The sequence below is a fragment of the Geotrypetes seraphini genome, chromosome 1 (assembly GCF_902459505.1).
Source record: "Geotrypetes seraphini chromosome 1, aGeoSer1.1, whole genome shotgun sequence".
In the NCBI taxonomy this organism is placed as follows: domain Eukaryota; kingdom Metazoa; phylum Chordata; class Amphibia; order Gymnophiona; family Dermophiidae; genus Geotrypetes; species Geotrypetes seraphini.
In genome coordinates this window covers 280,032,261-280,055,941 of record NC_047084.1, presented here as the reverse complement: position 1 = coordinate 280,055,941, position 23,681 = coordinate 280,032,261, and the positions used below count along the sequence as shown (strand labels likewise).

Sequence of the window (23,681 nt, the reverse complement as noted above, 5' to 3'; positions counted from 1 at the left end):
ATAATTAAGTTAATTTTGCTATTAAAAAAACCCAAAACTGAAAAAAGAGAGAAATATTAATTTTGCGTTTACAAATGAAACACTTTAATAAATCTAGTGATTACATTGATATACGAATATATATATTTTAAAAAAAACATCATGGGAACAATTCTTTAACAGGGTAGTTGCATTTATGCATTTGTTACATACAAGGGAGTGTACACAAGGTCGGAGCAAGAGTGAGATATAGGGCTCCTTTTACAAAGTTGCGATAGCGTTTATAGCGCGTACAGAATTTTAGCGCACGCTAAACCCGTGCTATGCATCTAGAAATAACACCAGTTCAATGTGTGCGTGGCAATTTAGCGCAAGCTAAAACCGCTATCGCTGCTTTGTAAAAGGAACCCATATTCAGGGCTCCTGTTTATGTGCACTGTTCCCTAAGTTGATTGGGTGTCCTCCAACTGCATTGCTACCTTTGCTTCAGCATTGCGTTTTCAATCTCTAGGGTTAGGCAGGTTCCCTGGAATCTTGCAGAGCTTACCTGTCCCTCACTATTGAATATGTGATAGTGAAACAGTTTCCACAAAAAAAGGAAAAGAAGGTACCAAGCCTCAGGGTAAAACAGAGCAACAAAAGAAGTGACACAGGAGATGTCTAAACCAACTTCCAGTTACATATACTTTTATTAGCAGTTTATAAAAAGTCCCAAAACAACTAAATTGCAAATATAATCTAAAACTTTTGACATAGAGATGCAAATACATAGATAGGAAAGGAATAAGATGACATCAATATATGAAATGGTGGAAAACTTAAAACCCTAAAACATGATCAATACTAGCAGTTTGGAGATGATGGGCAATTAAACATCAGTAATTGCATTTCATTATCAAAAGTTTTAGATTATATTTGCAATTTATTTTTAATGTTATATTATTTTATTATATTTTTAATCCTTTGTTGTCCCCTGAGGAAGGCGATGCAGTCATCAAAACTTGGATCCTAGTCGAGATCATATTCATTTTGCATATTAAGGACTTGTTTTTGGACTTTTGATAAACTGCTTTTGATATGGACTCCTATTAAATTAAACAAGATCAATGCTGATAACTTCCGTTAATGTCATTCATGTGGGAGTGAAAAGGGTACATTAGATCATATGTTATTTTACTGTCCCTTGTTGTATGTCTTTGGGCAACAAATATCATGTTTAATTACATATGAATGTTTCTTTAACATATGCGGGAACAATTTTTAATCTGTTTGATACTTCTGTTGATATAACTAATGATAAATAGCAATATTGACCGCTGTGGTAATTCAAACTATTTTGAAAACATGGAAAAAGGTGTCCCTGCTATCTTTTCCGTTTTGGTGGAACTCAGTTTGCCTAATTGGGGAAATATGAAGCAACCATAATGGAAAAGATGGGTAAGAGGGCCAAGTTTGATAGATTATGGTTGCCTATCCAAGAATAATAATAAGAATGATAAGAATGATAAGAATGGAATGCTGTTGATAGAATGATTGTATATGTATGGATGTGAGTATGGATGCTGCACTCTCTGTATATGGGGTTGGGTGGGTTAGGTTACCTCTATAAATTCATGAAAATCCTATGCTGCTATCAACAAAGTTGTATGCATACTACTGCTGCATTTAGGTGCCCATAGTTATGCCAGCTCTATGGATGGTATAACTGAAGGAGCCTTAATGTTAGATGTGCCAATACCGGTTATGCTAGTATTCTAGAATGGAACCTAAGTGCCCAAATGCCATTATAGAACAGGATCTCACCACACGGCGTCGGGGAACTTAAATGGAGATACCTACTTATAGAATTGTCCTCATCAGATTTCATTTATGGCCAGTAGCTTTGTATCAGGCTGCTAATGCTTTTGCTTTTTATTATGTATTTTTAGACTGGACGGAAGGAAAAAGGAGACCCGCTAAACATTGCTATTGATAAAATGACTAAAAAAACAAGAGATCTACGCAGACAGGTATGTGTGCTGATTAACTAATAGTTTCTCCTTTTTTCCCATCAAAATATTTAATAATATGTTTTGTTAGAATACAATCACTGCTCGATGAAGTTCTCCTTCTTATGCAATTCCTCATTTTGATTATGATGAATGCATTTTAATTGTGCACCTAATCACATTTCAGATGCACGGTTTCCTTCCAAAGTAGCCTTATGTGAGTGTGATCATAAATTGCTTGTCTTACAGGGAACAATTTTTATATGCTCAGCATTGTCACAAAGCCCATCCATCTAGTTTAACTGTGGGCTTCATAACAATTTTAAAAGCAAAAATGTGCATACATTTTTGTTTTGACATTTACTGCAGGGTACAATGTATGTGAGATGAATTGCACCTGCTTCACCCACAGGTAAATTTTCTCTAGAAAATCATCTGTATCACTTATGCATGCATTTTAACTCCTCTAATCTGTGTGTGTCCTCAGGAACATAAGAATAGCCTTACTGGGTCAGACCAACGGTCCAGTAGCCCGTCCTCACAGTGGCCAATCCAGGTCACCAGTACCTGGCAAAAACCAAACAGTAGCAACATTCCATGCTACCAATCCAGGGCAAGCAGTGGTTTCCCCCAGGTCTTTCTCAATAACAGACTATGGACTTTTCTTCCAGGAAATTGTCCAAACCTTTCTTAAAACCCGCTACACTATTCGCTCTTACCACAACCTTTGACAATGCATTCCAGAGCTTAACTATTCTCTGAGTGAAAAAATATTTCTTGCTATTGGTTTTAAAAGTATTTCCTTGTAACTTCATCAAGTGCCCCCTACTCCTTGTAATTTTTGATGGAGTGAAAAATCGATCTACTTGTACCCGTTCTTCTCCACTCTGGATTTTGTAGACTTCAATCATATCTGCCCTCAGCTGTCTCTTTTCCAAGCTGAAGAGCCATAACCTTTTTAGTCTTTCCTCATATGAGATTAGTTCCATCCCCTTTATCATCTTGGTCACTCTTCTTTGAATCTCTTCTTCTTTTTTATTTTTTTATTATTTATTTATAAATTTTTCAAAATTTAACAAGCATACAATCTTGTACAGAAAAGTGCAATCAAGAAAACATATCATTAATTATTCTCAAACTGGAAAATAAACCAAAATTACATAAGAGGTAATAAAATTCCAACTTAATCGCACACTAGTCCTCAACATTGGATCCAAGATTGAGGAATTAGGAGTGAATATAATACAATAACAAATTAAACCAAATCACATCATGTGTGCTGAAAGTGAGCTTAAATTAATTATTAAGATTTATTAAGATAAATTAATAATTATTTCTCCTTTTTCAAGGTGCTTCATGGAGAGGAAGGCAGTCAAATGAGAGGGTTCAAAGAAAATATATTTAAGGGAATTATACCTGATTACACACTTACAGGGGTATCTAAGAAAAAATAATCCCCCCATCTGGGTCACACCTGCTTTTAACAATAAAAATTCCCTCCTTCTTTTTTGAGTTTCTTTCGACACATCAGGAAAAACTTGAATATGGAAGCCAAGGAAGTCTCTAGATCTATTTTTAAAGAAAAGTTTAAGGATCCAATCTCTGTCTGGGGCCAAAGCCAAAGTCAGTAAGAGAGTGGCTGGACTAGCCACCTCTCTATCAGATTGTTCCAATAAAGCAGTAACATCCAAATAATTTTCCTGTGGTCTACCATCCTCATCTTTTTTTTGAGGATCCTGATTTTTTTTATTAGGCAAATAATACACTCTTGACAATAGTGGCAGAGAATTCTCAGGAATTTTTAGGATTTCCAGAAAGTAAAGTTTTATCATTTCTCCTGACCTTGACAAGACCTTTGGAAAATTAATCAAACGCAAATTGTTAAACCGACTATTATTTTCAAGTACTTCTAATTTTCTTCTCATAATAAGATTATCTTTCACAATTAAATCTTGGTTACTCTTAAACATTTTTAAGTCCTTCTTCTTGAATTTCAGTTTTTATTACTACAATGTCTTGTTTCACAATTTTAATTTCTTCTCTCTGGAATTCTGATTCTTTTTCCAAGTTCTTTATCTGGGGATTGAGAGAATTTCCCAAACTGGAAACCAAATCCCATAGCGAGTCCAGTGTAACCTCTGGGGGTCGAATAGGGGCAAAGGAAAGTACTTGTGCAATATTAGTTTGTTCAGTTAAGTGCTTTACCTCCCCTGTGCCTTGTTGTCCCTTTAGCACAGTTATCCCGGTCACTGGTTCTTTTACAAGGAGAAGTTCCCCTTGTGATGTTTCCTGCAGCGAGCCCTCCAATTCACTGGCCTCTCGGGAGAAAAACTCTGCCTCTTCGGACATGCTCTCCTCCCTCGGAGAGCTAGCTCCCAGCAGCAACGGCTGTAGGGGAGGCGTCCTGACGTCGGGGCTCAGCATGACATCCAGCCCAGGGGTATCCGCCGTAGCACTCCTCTCAGCCGGCGCTCCCAAAGGGCGATTCCCTGAAAGACTCGACTCGCTTTGAAGATGTCAGAAAATGTTGTCGACAGTTAGAACCACGGGGCCCGAGCGCTGGGAGACTCCACCAACACTCCTACCCCTTCTCTTCGGCATATTCTTGGCAGGTAAGAGAGGCACTCTCCAGCGTCTTGCCAGCAATCAGATAGCGGCAGCCATCTTGGATTCCTTTGTTCTGAATCTCTTCTTAATGTGGCTAAAAGGACAAATTTCTGACAGCTGATCTATCATATGTAAGACAAATTTAATCCAAGCAGTGGCGTACCTAGCATATGTGACACCCGGGAACCATCATTTTTTGACACCCCCCTCCCCATCTATATGAAAAATATGATTTTTAGTAACAATTCACATATCGCACAACAAGAAAGGAAAAGGCAGCATCTTAAACACTGCAATGAGCACTAGAACACCAACACATACATTGTAAAATTAAACAAATCAGATCCTGCACAGTCAATTGATCCTGTACAGTCGATGCTATCAGAAAGCCATGTCCCTCGCCCAATATGGAATAATCAAACTAAAAATAGAAATATGTAGACAAAAGTTAAACTGAACTGCCAAGAAACCAGACTCTGCTTACAATGCAACACTACTACACCACAAAAAACAGTAATACATGTCCTCTAATACTGTGCAAAATATAGACAGTAGATGTAAATTTGAAAAAACTGATACATAACAATCACCACTTTACAAATTAACAAATAAAAATAAAACAAATAATGAGAAAATACCATTTTATTGGACTAATCCCCGTAAGCTCGGTCCCCATCCCCGCAAACCACCTGATTCTATCCACACAAGCCTTGAATTGTTTTATATTGAACTTATTATATTAAAGTATAAAAAGAAATAATATTCTGTACAATTGTCAATTTATAAATCAGCGTCTTCTCCCCACTCTTTCTTCCCCATTTCCCTTCAGCGTCCTCAGCCCACTCTCTCTCCACTTTCCTTCAGCGCACGCACATAAAAACAAGCAAGTAATTTTATATCATTTTCATTCTATTCATTCATAGAAATTAAAATCTAAATAATTTCAGTCACATAACAAAACATGATTTTACAAAAATAATTCCTTGCACAGTCAAGCCTGCAAGGATTACTAGATGTCTTTCATCAGCTCCCCTCCCTCCCTCCCCCTTACCTTCGTGGCCAAGTCAAAATGATCTAACAACAATAAAATTTTAAAAACACAAAGCACACTGTACGCAGAGAAAATATTATTTATATTCTGCGGGTTTTCAAAAAGGTCAAGGCAGATGACTTTATGCAATGTCACCTCAGTAACAACTATACAAAAATAGACAAATATACCCTCTCCCTTTTTACTAAACTGCGATAGCGGTTTTTAGCGCAGGAAGCTGCGCTGAATGCCCCACGCTGCTCTCAATGCTCATAGGCTCCCTGCGCTAAAAAACGCTATTGCGGTTTAGTAAAAGGGGGCCATAGTGCAAAATATAGACAGCATATATAAATTATCAAAACGGACACATTTTGATCACTAAATTGAAAATAAAACCATTTTTCCTACCATTGTTTGGAAATTTCATTAGTCTCTGGTTGCACTTTATTCTTCTGACTGTGCATCCAATATTTATTCCCTTTTTTCAGCCTCCTGTATGCTTCCTCTCCTCCAGACCTCATTCCCTCCCCCAATTTTTTCTTTCTTTCACCCTGCCCCCTTCTTTCTTTCTCTCTCCATGCCCCCTTTCTTTCTGTATGTCTATCTTTCTCTCTCTCTATCTCTCTCTCTCTCCGTGCCCCATTTTTTCTTTTTCTTTGTTTCACCCTGCCCCCTTTCTTTCTGGCTCCCTGTCCCATCCCCCCATTTATTTCTTTTTCCCTCCCTTCCCCTATGCCACTGCCATTGGGAAAATGATGCCACCGCCGCTGGGGAATAGGCTGCCACTGTCGCCATAGGGAACAGGCTGGCTCTGAGTGCGCCCTGCTTCTCTTCCCCGCATGGCCGACCAACTCTTTGCTGCCCGACGTCAATTCTAAAGTTGGAGAGGACGTTCCGGGCCAGCCAGGCAGCAATTGGCTGGCCCAGAACGTCCTCTCTGATGTCAGAATTGACATTGGGCGGCGAGAGTTGGTCGGCCCTGCAGGGAAGAAAAGAAGGGAGAACTCAGCCAGCTTGTTCCCGATGACGGCAGTGGAAGCCTTTCCCCAGCAGCAGCCTATTCCCCGGTGGGTGGCCAGCTGTGCACCCCGTTGGGGGCGTGCACCCGGGGCAGACCGCCCTCCCCCGTCCCCCCTTGGTACGCCACTGAATCCAAGTAAACCAAGTTTTGATAATTATCTGCAAGAATTGTCCAATGGAAATAAAAGGATATCACAACCTCTTCCACCCCCATGATTTCCCTAAAGCCTGCAGTTTCTCTCAGTCCCTAGACCACTGTGGCTTTATGGCCCTTAACCCTTTCAGGACCAAGGGACATATTTGTCCCATAACTTTAAAATCCTATCAATTTTGATTGGGATAGTCTACAGTTCTAAATTTGATATGTACGGATTCCATAGGATACTGCCTTTATGTAAACAAACTGGTTCCGACATTCATTCATTAGCGTCGTTGCCAGATTGACGAGAAGATTCACTTGCCACACTGTCCATAAGCCAGAAGTGTGATTTTTTTAAATAAAAATAATGATATTTCACAAAAAAAAATCAATTTTTTGGCATCTGCAAGCCCTTTTTACCATAAAAATGTCGTCAAAACCACAAAAATTGGCCTACGATCCTTATGGTCCTGAAAGGGTTAAAGTTACTACTGTGGTATGGCATCAGCCCTGTTGATATAACATCTAAATTCAAGGTTAGACAGTGCACAGAAGATGACCAAACTCTAACAGTGATAATAAAAAAAAACCCACCCAAAATGTATAGGACCAGATTCTTTAATGGACGTCTAACTTTAGGCATCTACAATTTGGATGTCCATTGACTTAAATGTCTAAATAAAGTGGATAATAAGTCCAATTAATGACTTTAACAAGCATTAATTGGAAGTCAGAACTCCAAACGTTGGATGCGATTCTGAAAATAGATGTCCACAATTTCCTAGACCCCTATTGGAAAAAGCTGTGCCTACAAAATAGGCATGGGCATGGTGTGAGTGTGGTGTGGGAGTGGATATGATTTTGACATCCATTTATAGAATCGCTAGCCGCTCAGCGCTCAAACATATCTACCTAATGCCTAAAATGTAGGCATTGCAAAACCAGTTCTACTTTTGAGCATGAGCTGGGCGTTAGGTAGATGCAAGTTAAGAGGATGTGACTTAGAAGTCAGGTATGCCGGAGACATCCACATATAGGTGAATGGGGCTTTATTTTTTTGGGCTAAGGAGGGACTCCAAGTTGATATAAAGGTCAAAATATGTTTAATAATGCATTACTCAAGCAAAGCACATAAATAAATAAATATATATATATATATATATATATATATATATATATATATATATATATTTATATTTATTTATTATTTATATACATATTGCATTTCTAAAAGGTTAAGAACATAAAAAGAAATATACTCCTCACACAGTGGCTGTAGTTCAGAGCAAGTGGGCGTATCTGATGCACAATCGTGACATCATTGTGACATCATCAATATGCACCTAGATGGCAGAATGTCACTAAAAAGTAACAGGAACCCCTGTCTAAAAGGAAGCACCTGTGGCTCATTGGTTAAAGACATTTTTTTTCCATCTTCCAAAGGTCATGAGTTCAAATCCACCACCTTCACAGCTTCTTATTTGTTCTCAGAGGTTCAGATGAAAACTTATTTTTACCCTGAGGTGCCTATTTTCTCACATGGCAGGAACACCTGCCTAAAAGGAAGCACCTATGGTTCAGTGGTTAAAAGCACTGCATCTATCTTCCAAAGATATTGGGTTCAAATCCCAAGTATGGTCATATACCCCAGTACATATTCCAATTTTTTTTTAGTGGCATTATGCCATCTAGGCGCATCTTGATGATGTCACAATGATGTCAAGACTGTGCATCATAATGTATACATACAACTTCACTGTTGCTTATATAAACAGCATCATGTTCTGCAGGACAGTATCATTCATATTTCTCTTCAGACCTCAAATTCCCACATGGTAACATAACTCACTTGCGATACACATCATCACAGATCCATCACAAGTTTCTTTTTTTCTGTAACATTCATTACTTGACTCTGATTTATCTAAGAGACAGGTTGTATAAACTTTCAAACCATATCACTTATCTTTTGTTACTGTCTGCAAATTTCACCCCTTCTGACACATTTCAGAAACTTTCTTCAGGTCGGGTTTTTGATATTTAAACTACAACAAAATGAGGGGAAAATAAACCCAACTAAGTATCAATGGACAATAGAATAGTAAATGATCTAATGTCCCAGCTTCGAGATTACAGTGCCATCATTTATTTGATTTAGAGCTATCTAATTTCTGTAAACGAACTGCGGTCCAAACTGCTCTATGTAACAACAAAAAAAACAAGTTTGTCTCATAGATGCCGACGCCATTCATCTCATCCTCCAAGCCCAAATTTGTGGCCATTGAGACGCAGTAATTTGATGCTTTATCTAAATGCGCCAAATGTCACGCTGGCCAGTCTTTGGTTTCTTATTCAAAAATCCAGATATTAATTTATACCACTGGGTGGCCTGGTGTCTACCAGGAAGTCCACCTGAAAACATAAGACCGGCATACTATGCTGATTAATTAGATTTTTCCATTCAGGGAACCCCTCCTGAATGGCCTGCTTCAACTGCAACCATCTATAGTTTAGTGATTTGTTAAGACCAAATTTGTGCTGCAATTGTGAAAAGTCAAGCAGCTTACCATCTGATATAACATCATACAAAGTATGTATACTTGCCTTCATCCAGTGTTTCCAGATGACCTTAAACCCGCCAATTTGAATCTTGGAGTTCAGCCAGAGGGACTGACATGTGGATTTATGGATTGGAATAGTTGTTAAATTATTTACAAATTTTAAAGTTTGCCACGTGTCTAATAAAATTCTATTCTCCTTGTACATTCTAGGAAACTTGATACTTAGAACATGACCTAATCGCAGTGGAGACATGAGTTGCCATTCCAACCATAACCAGTCTGGGAGACTTTCCTTGAGCTCAGGGAGGATCCAGTACATACTCTGACGCATAATATAGGCTTGATGGTACCTATAAAAGTTGGGAAAATTTACCCCACCCTCCGCAATTGTTTTTTGTGGAGATACCAAGGCAATTCTTGCTGCTTTCCCCAACCAAATTTAGTCAGAATACTATTTAATTTTTTGTAAAAGGACCCCTGAAAAAACAACGGTAACATACCCATTTGGTAACAAACCACAGGCAGAATCATTATCTTAACTGTTTGGACTCTCCCCCACCAAGACAGATGTAATGGGTTCCAATGCTCACACATTTCCGTGACCTCCATTTGGGGCCAAGTGAATAATCTACTGGAAAATCCAGTGGCATTATCATATGACACTGTATTATTTGGCATGTTCATGAGAGCCAAGAGTCAAATATCTTCTAATAATAATAAACTTTTGCTCATCATGACAGGAGTTGCCATACAGCAAATTATGAAAAATTGGAAAAATTGGGATCAGCTGAATTATAATTTTTGGTGCAATTCATTATACCAAATCTTTAAAATGGAACTGGTAATAGCTATAGAGCAGGGGCATTATAAGAAATTTAGGGATGTTTGGGAGCCATAACATTAGCATTTGCATTCCCGTCACCTGCAACTGAAAGCTAATCACCATCAATCAATAATCACACAACTCAGTTTTATTGGAATAAATATTTGGCCGCAGCTTTATTATCTATCTGAATATTATCTTCACTTACAATACAATCTGTGTCCAAAAACCAACAAACCACCAATGCATATTTCACACACCCCCAGGAAGTTCTTCGGTGTCGAAACTAGCTCCCGTTAAGTCTTTAAATTTATAACTTCCCCCAAACATGGCCCACGGTGACGCAAGGCCATGCTTCCCCTCCCCTCTCCCCAAACATGACCCACGGTGATGCAAGGCCATGCTTCCCCTCCCCCCAAACATGATCCATGGTGATGCAAGGCCATGCTTCCCCTCGCAGCGGTATCGCATACGAGTGTTACATTTATTTATTTATTAACTGCTCATCTCCTAGATCCAACTGGGCCAAACCCCATTTTCCGCCCCACCCAAAGCTGCGACCATCTCCCCCCAACCCCATAAGCTCCACCCAAGTCGACATATAACATTTACACCCCCCACCCCACCCCACAACACTGACACAAAACATAACACCAGCACAAATGGGAGGGAGGGAGGGATAATCTTTTCCTGAAGAGACTACTCTACTGTTCTCTTTTCCTCACAGAATTCACTCCAGCCTGCCACAACATCCAACCAATCACGTGACTGCTCAACCCCATCACCTTAGAAACCTCCCAAATCATTTTTCTTTCTTACAAGCTCTGTCTATTAACCCTTTCTTACCTCCTCTTATAAAATTGTCAATCCTTATTCTACAGACCCTTGATAACACCTCATATATTCCCCTCACCCTCTGCCCCCCTCCCATTTTACCCACATCATCATTCAATAAATATTTCCAGCCGGTGACATCAGCTAAGCTAATGTTATATCACACCAGATAAATCTGATGTTCTTCTTTAACAAAATATTGTACAGAATGAATATTATTTTCGCCCTTTGTTCATACACATCCAGGGTGGGGAGGGGGGAAGGAATATTTTTATGATTTCTTATGCTTAAGAACTATTGTTGGGTATAAGGGAGGGTGTTATTTGATGTGAGTTAGAATTTGATGGTATATGAAGTGATGTTAAAGGATAAAATGATTGTATCTTATGTTACACTCGTTGAAAGTTTTTAAAATGAATAAAGATTTAGAAAAAAAAATGAGGAAACAAAGAATTACCTTCAATTTTTCCCATAATTTCAATACCAAAGAATCCTGCAACCCATAAAGTCTTTGTTCTTACATAGCTTTATTCTATGATAGCTTCTTCGCTAACACAGCCTGCTTGCCTGCCTTTCAAAATGACCATGGCGTAATAGCACAGCATTTTTAAACTTAAAAATCCTTGACGTCATTTTTTGACTCACCACGCACTAAGCTCTCATTTTATACTTATGCTTTATGCATGTATTTAAAGCTACATTAACATATCAGCTAACAGGAAGGCTCACAACCACTTCACATTAGTCAGTGACCGCCATCCATCTAGCATTCTCATTCAATCCATGGGGCATGACAGTATTAAATTCAAAGATCCATCTGAGCCCTTTCAAATTCAAGATTCTTTTATAATTACCTCCCTCCCAACTCACTTCAAAAGAGTCAATAACTTGCCATTTTAAATCTTGTAACTTATGATTCATCAAAGTCCAATGTCTCACTAAAGGTACAGATCCATTCAGAGAATTGATACATGACTTGTGCTCATTTAGTCTAAGTTTAACTGGGCGAGTGGTGCACCCAATGTATAACTTATTACATGGGCATTGGATCATATAAATCACATATGAATTACAATCTGTAATCGAGCGTGCCTGATATGCTTTTTTCAGTGTGTGGATCCATTGTTCTCCCGTTATGGTAAACGGACACCATTGACAATTATCACAGCTCATGTGGTATCCATTGCACTGATTATATTGTCTAATATAATCTGGTCTAATATAACTGTCTAATATAATCGGGGGAACTGGTAAACTGGTGTTTACCAATTCCCCCATATTCTTATTCCAATGGTAGAAGAACAGGGGTTTTTCCCCAATCACTGGACATGCCAATTGAACAATATGCCAATGAGACCGGACTATGTTGTTAATTCAAGATGAAAGGGGGTATATTTTTGCACAAATGTCACACATTCATCCATTGCTCTACTCTCTTTGTAGGTTAACAAAAGATCTCTATGAGCATATTTAGCCCTCCGATATACAGCTTGGATGACCTGCGTATGATATCCGCATGGGATGAACCTTTGCTTCATCATTCGTGCCTGTTTGTGATATTCCTTCAAAGAGTAGCAAATTCTCCGCAGCCTTAAAAATTGACTAATAGGCAGACTTTTCTTCAATCTATTTGGATGAAAACTAAGATATCTTAGGAGACTGTTCCTGTCCGTAGGTTTGTGGTCCAATGTAGTCTTTAATGATCCTGTTCCTTCATAATGGTTAAATCAAAAAATGTTATTTCACTCAAATTTGTAGTTGCCGTAAATTGGATACTGGGAACCTGCAGGTTCAAAAGGCAAACACAAACAAAAGATCCAATAGAACTGCAGTAAAGTGTCAAACATCAAACAAAAAGGAAAACTGCAGATATGATGTACAAGATGCCAAGTCTTTAATCAAAAAACAGTACTTTGAACAATAAACAGTTTGTATCCAAAATATGGTCCAACAGGGTAATAAAACCAGGACCTGACACAGTCCGTGTTTTGAAAAAAAAAAAACCACTCCTTCCTCAAGGGTCCTAAAGGTATTGAAACCACATGCTGGGAAACCATACGGTATACAACTGGATCAAAAAAGCGAAGATGCTAACCCGACTCATTTTTCAGTCTTCTAAATCGCTTTTTTATCCAGTTTTGTTGAGAGACTTTGATGCAACTGATGCAGTTTTCAAAATGTTCATTGAAATCACTGTTTGCATATAATTGATGAGTGGAGTTTTTTGGCCCATGATTAGTGTGTGCTCGCTTGACTATTTAGCATTAGTTTGAATTAAGCAGAGTACTGTGTTCACTGAGGCCTTTTTTTCTCCACTGTTTTTGAACGTGTTTAGTGACAGTGATTCTGACATCTCTGAAGGAGAGTAGAGTGTTTTGTTTTTTTTCTGGTAATTGAAATCACCCATTATTATTGTGTTACCCAGTTTGTTAGCCGCCCTAATTTCTGATAACATTTTAGTAACATAACATAGTAGCATGGTAGATGACGGCAGATAAAGACCCGAATGGTTCATCCAGTCTGCCCATCTTGATTCAATTTAAATTTTTTAATTTTTTTCTTCTTAGCTATTTCTGGTCAAGAATCCAAAGCTCTACTTGGTACTGTGCTTGGGTTCTAACTGCCGAAATCGCCGTCAAAACCTACTCCTGCCCATCTACACCCTCTTAGCAATTGAAGCCCTCGCCAGTCCATCCTCCCCCAAATGGCTATAAACAGACCGTACAAGTCTGCCCAGTACTGGCCTTAGTTCAATATTTAATATTATTTTCTGATTCTAGATCCTCTGTGTTCATCCCACGCTTCTTTGAACTCAGTCACCGTTTTCCTCTCCACCACCTCTCTCAGGAGTGCATTCCAAGCATCCACCACCCTCTCCGTAAAGTAGAATTTCCTAACATTGCTCTTGAATCTACCACCCCTCAACCTCAAATTTTGTCCTCTGGTTTTACCATTTTCCTTTCTCTGGAAAATATTTTGTTCTACGTTAATACCCTTCAAGTATTTGAACGTCTGAATCATATCTCTCCTGTCTCACGTTTCCTCTAGGGTATACATATTCAGGGCTTCCAGTCTCTCCTCATACATCTTCTGGCGCAAGCCTTCTATCATTGTCGTCGCCCTCCTCTGGACCGCTTCAAGTCTTCTTACGTCCTTCGCCAGATACGGTCTCCACAACTGAACACAATACTCCAAGTGGGGCCTCACCAATGACCTATACAGGGACATCAACACCTTCTTCCTTCTACTGGCTAGGCCTCTCTTTATACAGCCCAGCATCCTTCTGGCAACAGCCACCGCCTTGTCACACTGTTTTTTCGCCTTTAGATCTTCGGACACTATTTTAGCATCTGTCTGTTCATCCTGGTTAGGTGGATGGTAGTACACTCTTATCACACATGGAATTTCTACCTATAGGGATTCCAAGGTATGTTTTGGTTCCTGTAGTATTTTTAGTCTATTTGATTCAAGGCTCTTCTTAACATATAATGTGTAAATATTTAAGATTATTCAATAATCTTTTATATGGGAGGCTGTTATTAAGCTAGTGTTGCATTTATAGTTTTTAATTTTTTAATTTGTTACCCTACTACTGTATGATCTGATTAGAGATTGATATGCACTGTGTAATTTATTGTATATCGCCTAACATTTACATAAAATTTGGTATATCAAATCAAATAAATCTAATCCATAAAAACAACAAACAGTACACGTAATTGCATTTGTGAATTATTGCATGCACTATGTAGCATTTTGGATATCCCATTTTTACCTTTTGAACTCGTTTGTAGAAATAGAACAAAAATGCTAATGAGCTGAAAAATCTCAGATATTGCATCCTTAGCAATTTTAATCCAGCTAATTTATATGTACAAAAAATATGTGATTGTCCAGTTTCCTGCAAACCTTAACAATTTCTCATGAACCTTTTTGCTGGAAAATTGAAATGGGGATCATAATTCCTATGCACACGTATAGAATGCTGTCATCCACATTAGTACCCGTCTCCAAATAAACGGCACTGTCACGCCTAAGTGCTGTTCGATAATTAAGTATGCAAATGGTATAGTGAAGAACTGCAAGAGGGCACTCATAGGGGAGGAGCATAGGCAGGGCAGACACTTGCAAAATCATGGAAACTGAGGGCATAAATGTCACATTTAGGCACTAACACTTACACAAACTACAAACCATCTAGAATACTAGTGGAATCAGTATACCAAAATGCAGAAGGACACTTGAGCACCCAAGTATCCTTATAGCAGAGGTTCTCATTTTGTGTCATTAGGTCACCTAAATGGAGGCACCCTGTTAAAACAAAACCAGAAAAAAATATATCTTCAATCAACATGTAATTGAACTCTGGAATTTGTTGCCAGAGAATTTGGTAAAAGAAGTTAGCCTTGCAGGGCTTTAAAAAAAAAAAACCAGTTTGGATAATGTCCTAAAAGAGAAGCCCATAGTCCATTATTAAGATGGACTTGGGAAAATCCGCTGTTTATTTCTAGGATAGGCAACATAAAATCTGTTTTACTCTTTTGGGATCTTGCCAGGTAATTGTGACCTGGATTGACCACTGTTGGAAACTACTACTACTACTACTATTTATTATTTCTATAGAACTGAAAGGCATACAGAGCGCTGTACATTTTAACATAAAATAGACAGTCCCTTCTCTGAAGAGCTTACAATCTAATTTAGATAGCACATTTCAGGGTTGGGGAGATTATAGTGGGTATAGGTATCTGGCAGGAGTGAGTAGGAGTTAAGAGTTGAAAACAGTTTCACAAAAGTGGGCCTTTAGCTTGGATTTGAACTCTGCCAGGAACAGAGCATGACGTATTGATTCAGGCAGCCTATTCCAGGCATACGGCGCTGCAAGAAAGAAGGGACAGAGTCTGGAGCTGGCAGTGGAAGAGAAGGGTACAGATAAAAGGGGCTTGCCCGATGAGCAGAGATCACGGGGGGGGGAGGAAGGAGCATAGGGGGAGATAAGCAAGGAGAGATATTGGAAGGCTTCAGAGCAAATGCACTTGTAAATCAGCAAGAGGAGTTTAAACTGTATTCGGAAATGGACAGGGAGCCAAAGGAACAACTTGATGAGAGGGGTAATGTGAGAATAATGGCTGTCACGGAATATGAGTCGTGCATCAGAATTTTGAACGGATTGAACAGGCGAGAGCCGGTTGCGCGGGAGGCCTGAGAGAAGTACATTGCAGTAGTCTAAGCACGAGGTGATGAGAGTGTGGACAAGGGTTTTGGTAGTGTGTCCGACGAGACAGGGAGGAGGATAATGTTAGTCACAGAAATAGAGAATGGTGAGAGGGGGTAGAAACCAATTCAATTTCTCTTTTCCCGAGATTATACGACCTTCAGGCTTTCAGGACAACATACTAAACAGAAAAAGGAAAAATTATTATTTTTTTTTTTATATACTGGGATAGACCGAAGGTCCATCAAGCCCAGTATCATCTCAAACTGAATATGGCTAAAACGGAACTCCTTATCTTTCCTCCTAAACCTGCCTACATTACATTACATTACGGAATAGAAGTCCCTAATGTAATGTAATGTAATGTAGGTGGGTTTAGGAGGAAAGATAAGGAGTTCAGTTTTAGCAATATTCAGTTTGAGATGATACTGGGCTTGATGGACCTTCGGTCTATCCCAGTATGTAAAAAAAAAAATAATAAATGTTCCTTTTTCTGTTTAGTATGTTGTCCTGAAAGCCTGAAGGTCATATAATCTCGGGAAAAGAGAAATTGAATTGGTTTCTAAGTTTTGTCTTTGTGACCATATTGACTTGAGTTTATAAGGCTGATCTGAATTCCTGCCTCCTTATTCATGTCTCTCACAAAATGTGTTTCTTCTGGATGTTTATCACTGTGACACTAGGGGTTTTATGGCACGCTAAAGTGCTTTGGAGGAAATGGAGAATGTTGTAATATTGCAGATTTACTCCTACAGGTCTGCAGTAATTTCCTCACTGCCTAATTATAAGCCTTCTTTTAATTTACTTTACACATGATGTTTCCTGATGCACATATGGTCCCATATTTCAGCAAGCGATATTCCTAACAGGTAGTTTATGCAAAGCCAGAGCATGTCACATTTACATCCAGTAAAAAACATAAATTTAGCTGCAGGATTTAAATAGCTGTAACAGATTATTTTAATAGAGTAGGATCCTACGATAGAGAATCAGATTTCCAGTGAGGGGAAGAAGTAATAATCCTAGGAGGCAGAAAAGCTTTATTATAAACTGCCATAAGTAACTGGTATTTATCAAATATAAGGGCAGCTCTGTAAATTAGAAGACTGTTTCTGTGTCCCTTGCACTTATAAATGTTAAGAATGTACATTTACCCACAATAGTGCTATTCTTATATACCTTATGTAGCATATAGCACACAAACAGGATTCCCGCTTCTGCCCCTGACTTATAGAATACTGTGAGTTACACTTATTCCTGTTACATTTACATGTTCACAGTTATGCCAGGTCTATGTTAGATGTGGCAGTGTCAGGTTACACTAATATTCCAGAATGGACTCTGGGTGCCCAGAATAGAATAGAATCCCACCGTTATAGTCAGAGCACTTTAATGGAGGTACCCAGTTATCCTTTTAGAGAGCAATTTTTCAACATTGCTGAGCCTTTAATTTTAGGAACTTAATTTATTTATTTATTAAAAAATTAATATATCGCATACGACTATGCGGTTTCCATATCACATTCATAAAATCTTGTTTCCCTCCGATTATCACATATAACATAGACATGTCAAGACAGCATCATTAATCATCCCTATTATAATAAGGATAGAGCACAAATTCAATCAATTCAGAAGTACAAGAAAGCTTTTAATCATATACTGATGTCAGAAAAATTCTAAAAGGCAATTATCAACGGAAATATATCTTAGCATAAGAAGGCATTGGCAAATAATTGAGTTTTCAGCATTTTCTTAAAATTCATCCTCCCCATACAAAACAGCAAGATATCTGGCAAGGCATTCCATAGTTATACACCAGCCACAGATATCATTGATGCTCTGATCCTAGCATGCCTAGTCGACATTCTACCTTCCAAACTTAATTTCATCCCATTCAGCGTGGCTCCCTGCACTAAGAACTGCTATCGCAGTTTGATAAAAGAGGGCCTAAGATTAGGTTGGCCCCCATCGCACCCACATGCTACCCTAACCACTCCTTCAGATACACCCCTTTCAGCTCTGTGGACACAGCGGCATTCAGAGGCATACAAAGTCCCATAACACATCTAGAACGTTGGTATGATTATCGGCACTTGGATGATCTATCAGAACATCTAAGTATCAACTTGGATGAGTTTTTAGATGTGTTTATATTTCGATTATGAGCCCCAGAACTTGTAGAATAATTAAGGTGACCATACATCCTGTTTTAAACGGGACTGTCCCATTATTGGACCAGCCATCCCGTTGTCCTGACTCACTGCTTCGGGTCGCCGAAATGTCCCGTTTTCATGGACAGCGTCCTGAAGCTGTGCACGGAGACAACGGGACAGACGATCACTTCCCCTCCCTCCTTCCTCCCTCCAGTGCCAATTCAAACCCCTGTCTGCCGGGCCAACCAGGCAGTGGTTGACAGGCCCAAAACATCCTCTCTGATGTCAGAATTGATGTCAGGAAGAAGGCTTCTGGGCGGCAAGAAGAAGATGCAGTGGCAGCGGACAGATGGAGGTTTGAATTGGCGTTGGAGGGAGGGAAGGAGGGAAGCAGGGAGGCTTTGGCGGCTTTGGTGTGTCAGGGAGAGAGGGAGGTAGGCAGGCAGGCTTTGGTGCAGCAGGCAGGTAGGCTGGCTTCGGGGGAGGGGTGGGACAAAGGCTGGAAGGCAGTGACGGGGACATAGCAAGGAGGCACTGAGGACACTAAGGATATAGGAAGGGGCACTAAGTACATAGGAAGGAGGCACTGGGGCCACTAAGGACATGGGAAGTGAGGAAGGAGGGGGAGGAGAAAGACCTGTACAGGTGTGTACAGGTGAAGAAGGTAAGACTTCCATGAAACTGGAGGTGAAGGCAGAGCTCCCTGAAATCCCCAGAATGATAGGAAAATGGCAATATATTTTACAGGCCTGAGAATACTTTGAAATATTACAGTCCTCACAAACTCTTAACTCTGATAAAATTAGCAAGCCAAACAAGCCAAGCGGAACCCATTCTTCATACAGAAGTCAGTAAACATCTGCTGAAATAGAGAAGTCCATTTTGTAAGAATAAAATTACCAGCACAAAAGGGAATTACCACATATCTTAATCAAAGAACATAAAATGAATTATTGTACAAATAAAGAATGGGTGGACCTTGCACGGAAAAATTGAGAAACCTTGATATTAAAAAGACTATGTCGGGAAATAGATAAGAACCTTTTGGTAAACAAGGATATCACACGCAATATTACTTAGGAAAGTAAAAATATTGTCCAATTAATGAAATGATAAAAAAAATGACCATTATGACAAACTGTGTATGTCCAATAACAATCACATACATAATATGTACCAACGTGGTCTCAGACTGTCAGAAATATACAAAAGGACAACCTTTTGAGGCTTTAGGCAGGACAGACATCCAGGTATACTCAAGCGCTTGAAGTATATTATCTGTCAGCTCTATATGCTAAAGAGATTTGTTCTTGTAACCTGTTATTGATTATTAATAAAATATATATATTGCGTATACCAGCATATTGGGTTGTCATGAGGTCAGTTATTGAAGGCCTATTAACAGGGTGGCTGGGAGCACTGGGGGCACTAAGAACACAGGAAGGGGCACTAAGGACATAGGAAGGATGCACTGGGGGCATTAAGGACATGGGAAGGGGCACTAAGGACATAGGAAGGTGGCACTGGGGGCACTAAGGACATAGGAAGGAGGGAATGAATAGAAAGGGACAATTGTTGGGCCTATTATTAATATTGAAGAGCAAAACTCAGAACTGTGTGAGCTATCCACAGTAAGTTCTAAAGCAATTCACCGAAAATAGTAATTGATGCTACCAGTTCTACTACATACTGTAATGCTGCCTTAAGAACTCATATGATGCAGAGCATAATAAGAGCAAAGCCTTCCTACCCTATCAAACAGCTTCTCCATGCTGCACCAGTGTTCATCACTCATCCCACAGTCCACCCATCTCTCTCAAATCTCTCCTCTATCCATCACCAGTATTAGAGAATGACACGTGGAAAAACTTTGTCCCCGTGAACTCTGTCCCCATTCCCACTCCGTCCTTGCAAACTCAGTTTCAATCCCCACCCCATCCCCACAAACTCAGTCCCCATCCCTGTTAGCTTGGTCCCCCATCCCCACCCTGACCCCACAAACTCTTGTCTGATCCCATCTGCACAAGTCTCAAATAGTTATGAACATAAGAATTTCCATACTGGGACAGACTGAAGGTCCATCAAGCCCAGGATCATGTTTCCAACAGTGGCCAACCCAGGTCCCAAGTACCTAGCTAGATTCCCAAGTAGTAAAACAGATTTTATGCTGCTTATCCTAGGAATAAGCAATGGATTTCCCCAAATATCACAATGTGCCAAAAGTGCAGAAAAATGTCCAAATCATACGAGGGGCCGCTGAAAAGTTCTCATCCCAGCCAAGAAGAGATAGAGCCATGAAACTTACAAGTTATTCCACCCTTTTCTTGACACTATCTCAAGGCTAAATCTATTTCTAGTTGCGTCACTCCCGATAAAGGCTTTGTGTAGCCATTGAGCACCCACTCAAAATGCCCCTTTGAGATTTAGGGCTCCTTTTCCAAAGGTGCGCTAGCGGTTTTAGCGCGCACTTAGCACGTGCTAAAATGCCATGTGCGCTAGCCGCTACCGCCTCTTTGTAAGCAGGCGGTACTTTTTCGGCTAGCACACGCTACGGTGCGCGCTAATCTTGTGCTAAAAACGCTAGCACACCTTTGGAAAAGGAGCCCGTTAGATGCACTGCAGAAAAACAGCATAGAAAACCATCTAAAAATGTGTTTCAAAAATGGCGCTTTGGATATTGTAATAAACCAAACATCCAAATGCAACTTTGTGCCGTATTTTGGATGTTTTTATCTTTTGAACATCGAGCCCTATATTATCATAAAGCCTCCGGTGTTTGAGAAGTTATGGGGAGGTGTGTGTGGACACTGTCTTTTCTCTTCCCCATTAGAATCTTGGAGGCTGGTAACAACTGCAGACAGGATGAAAGGCATTCTTAGCAGCAGCTATTTCCTGCAGTCATCTTGAAATTCTGCACAAGAAATCTGTAGCCAAATTTTGATGTATGTGTATGTGTGTTGGGTGTTTTTTTTTCCCCCTCTAGGGGAGGGGGAAGGGAGATGGTTAAAGGTATTCTTTGTCAATAATATCTCATTATAGTATTCTACTTCTTAGTCGAAAGCAAATCATTTTAAGCTAGTATAAACTACTGAAGAATTTAGATGGTGATGCTATTGCTTTCACTGGACTCTCTTTCTGTCTAGCAGTCATTTACATTGATGCATAGCCTTAATTGGATACAATAGAGTGATAACATTGCACTAATGACTCTAAAGCCTCGTCTCGTGCAATTAATATCCTCATGTCCCGCATCTACTTAAGCCATTGGAAGAATGCCTTATGCCCATACTCCCATCACTATAAACAAATGATTTTGTCAACTCGTCCCTCTTAGCCTTTGTTTGATTGAAACTAAATGTTTCTATCCGGTAACTGTATCTTTCAATGAACACAATCGTTTTATAAAGAAATTAAGTCTACTTCATTAAAACAAGTCAAAAGCATGCAGTATGCAGTGCCAGACTAAAAAAAAAAAAAAAAAAAAGGTAATGAATGATGTACGAGATGACAGCTTTAATTCTGTTGTATTTTCTAAACAGACAAGATTCTGTGGTCCTCCAAATCTTTGTCTACTTGTAAATTTCATAACAATGAACTTATTAGTTGGCAAATGTACATTTTAATGTGTATACAAAGGCTAGATGTAGAACAGTTTTGTATATGCAAGGCATAAGTACACGCTTATTAACCCTTTATTTGGCATTGTTGCTCAGAAGCAACATGTATCTTCTATGGTTCTTATGGGAGATCTGCATCTCCAAATGCCTGTTACTTGGTACTGTTGCTCTCGTTCAACACCAAGTTACGTAAAGCAGTCGTTTGGGGGCACTCACTTGGTCAAAGCTGAGCAGGAGACCTCCAACTGCATTGCTGCCAGCAAAGGGCCGTTATGATGGGACATTTGATCATTAGGCATGTAGATAGCTGGGTGGCTGGTGGATGTGAGGATTGCTTAGTCACTTGCCTGTCCAGTGCAAAAATGGCAGACTTCATGTATCACCTAGAAAATATTTTAGACAGTGATTGGGAAGAACCTGCTGTCTTGGTACATGTGGGTACCAATGACATAGGGAAATGCGGTAGAGAAGTTCTGGAAGCCAAATTTAGGCTCTTAGGTAGGAAGCTAAAATCCAGAACCCCCAGGGTAGCATTTTCAGAAGTGATCTCTGTTCTACGCGCAGGACCCAAGAGACAGACAGAACTCCGGAGTCTCAATGCATGGATGAGGTGGTGCAGGGAGGAGGGGTTTAGATTTGTTAAGAACTGGACAAAATACTGGGAAAGGGGGATCCTATTCCACAAAGATGGGCTCCACCTTAACCAACTGTAATTGTGCCCCATATAGTAAACAGTGGTGGATATAGGAATGCTCTTCAGGACAGAAGTCTTGGACTTTAAATGGAGTGGAGTTGTTTTTTGTTGGTTTTTTTTGGGGGGGGGGGTTACCTATGAAGCTCAACTGAAGTTTTTTTTCCACTTCATATATTTTTTTTGCTTTGTTTAGTTTTTTAGTAAACTTTTGGGGATTTATAGTTTCGAAAGGGGTCTCCTGGTATGCCTAATAGGGTATGTACTTTCTGTATGGTTGATTTCAAACACCCCAATATTTGATTGAGTAAATAATATAACAAAAAAAAAATTTCTATACCACAATACCATTATGTTCTATGTGGTTAACAAAATAGAATTTAAAAACTGCACATATACAGTAAAGTTGAATATAATACATTAATTTCTTAAAAATCTTATAAACAAATATGTTTTCAATTATCTCCAAAAATGCTGATATGAGCAACAGATCGCTATTAGAAAATTAAAATCTTTATCCTATATTGCATCTTGAAATTACAGAAGATATTGTTAATATTTTTTAATATTGACAACCTTTGACTGAAGGAAAGATAAATACAGCATGTGTAACATCAAGGCATGCTAGGGAGATAAAATTCCTTGATGAAATCAAGGATTGCTTTATGGAGCAGCAGATTCAGGAACTGACAAGAGGTGAAACAATTCTAGATATAGTTCTTAGTGGAGGGCATTAATTGGTGTGAGAGGTAATGGTGCTAAGGACGCTTGATAACAGTGATATAATCCCTGGAATAAGTTCACACAGGAAATCCAATACAACAACATTTAATTTATAAAAAGGCGATTATGACAAATTTCTCTGACTCCTCCCTGTCTTGTATCTCTGATCTACTTATTTCATATCCGACTATTCTACCAATGTAATTGACAATATTCTCTGTAACATCGATGTCTGTGTACAGTCTCTTCCTCTGTAAACCGCTCTGAACTGCTTCTGGGATTGTGGTATACAAAATAA

The 23,681-nt window shown here is 39.2% G+C and overlaps 1 protein-coding gene across 3 annotated transcripts in view; it reads left to right on the top strand.

Annotated features, from left to right (window-relative positions):
- Positions 1–23,681, top strand: part of CTNNA2 (catenin alpha 2) — a 1,640,869-nt gene that overhangs the window by 1,115,944 nt on the left and 501,244 nt on the right. For all 3 annotated transcript variants that reach the window (XM_033952687.1, XM_033952678.1, XM_033952696.1), the window contains one exon: positions 1,908–1,988. In XM_033952687.1, coding sequence (XP_033808578.1) covers positions 1,908–1,988 — 81 coding nt within the window. The remainder of the gene's footprint in view (positions 1–1,907; positions 1,989–23,681) is intronic.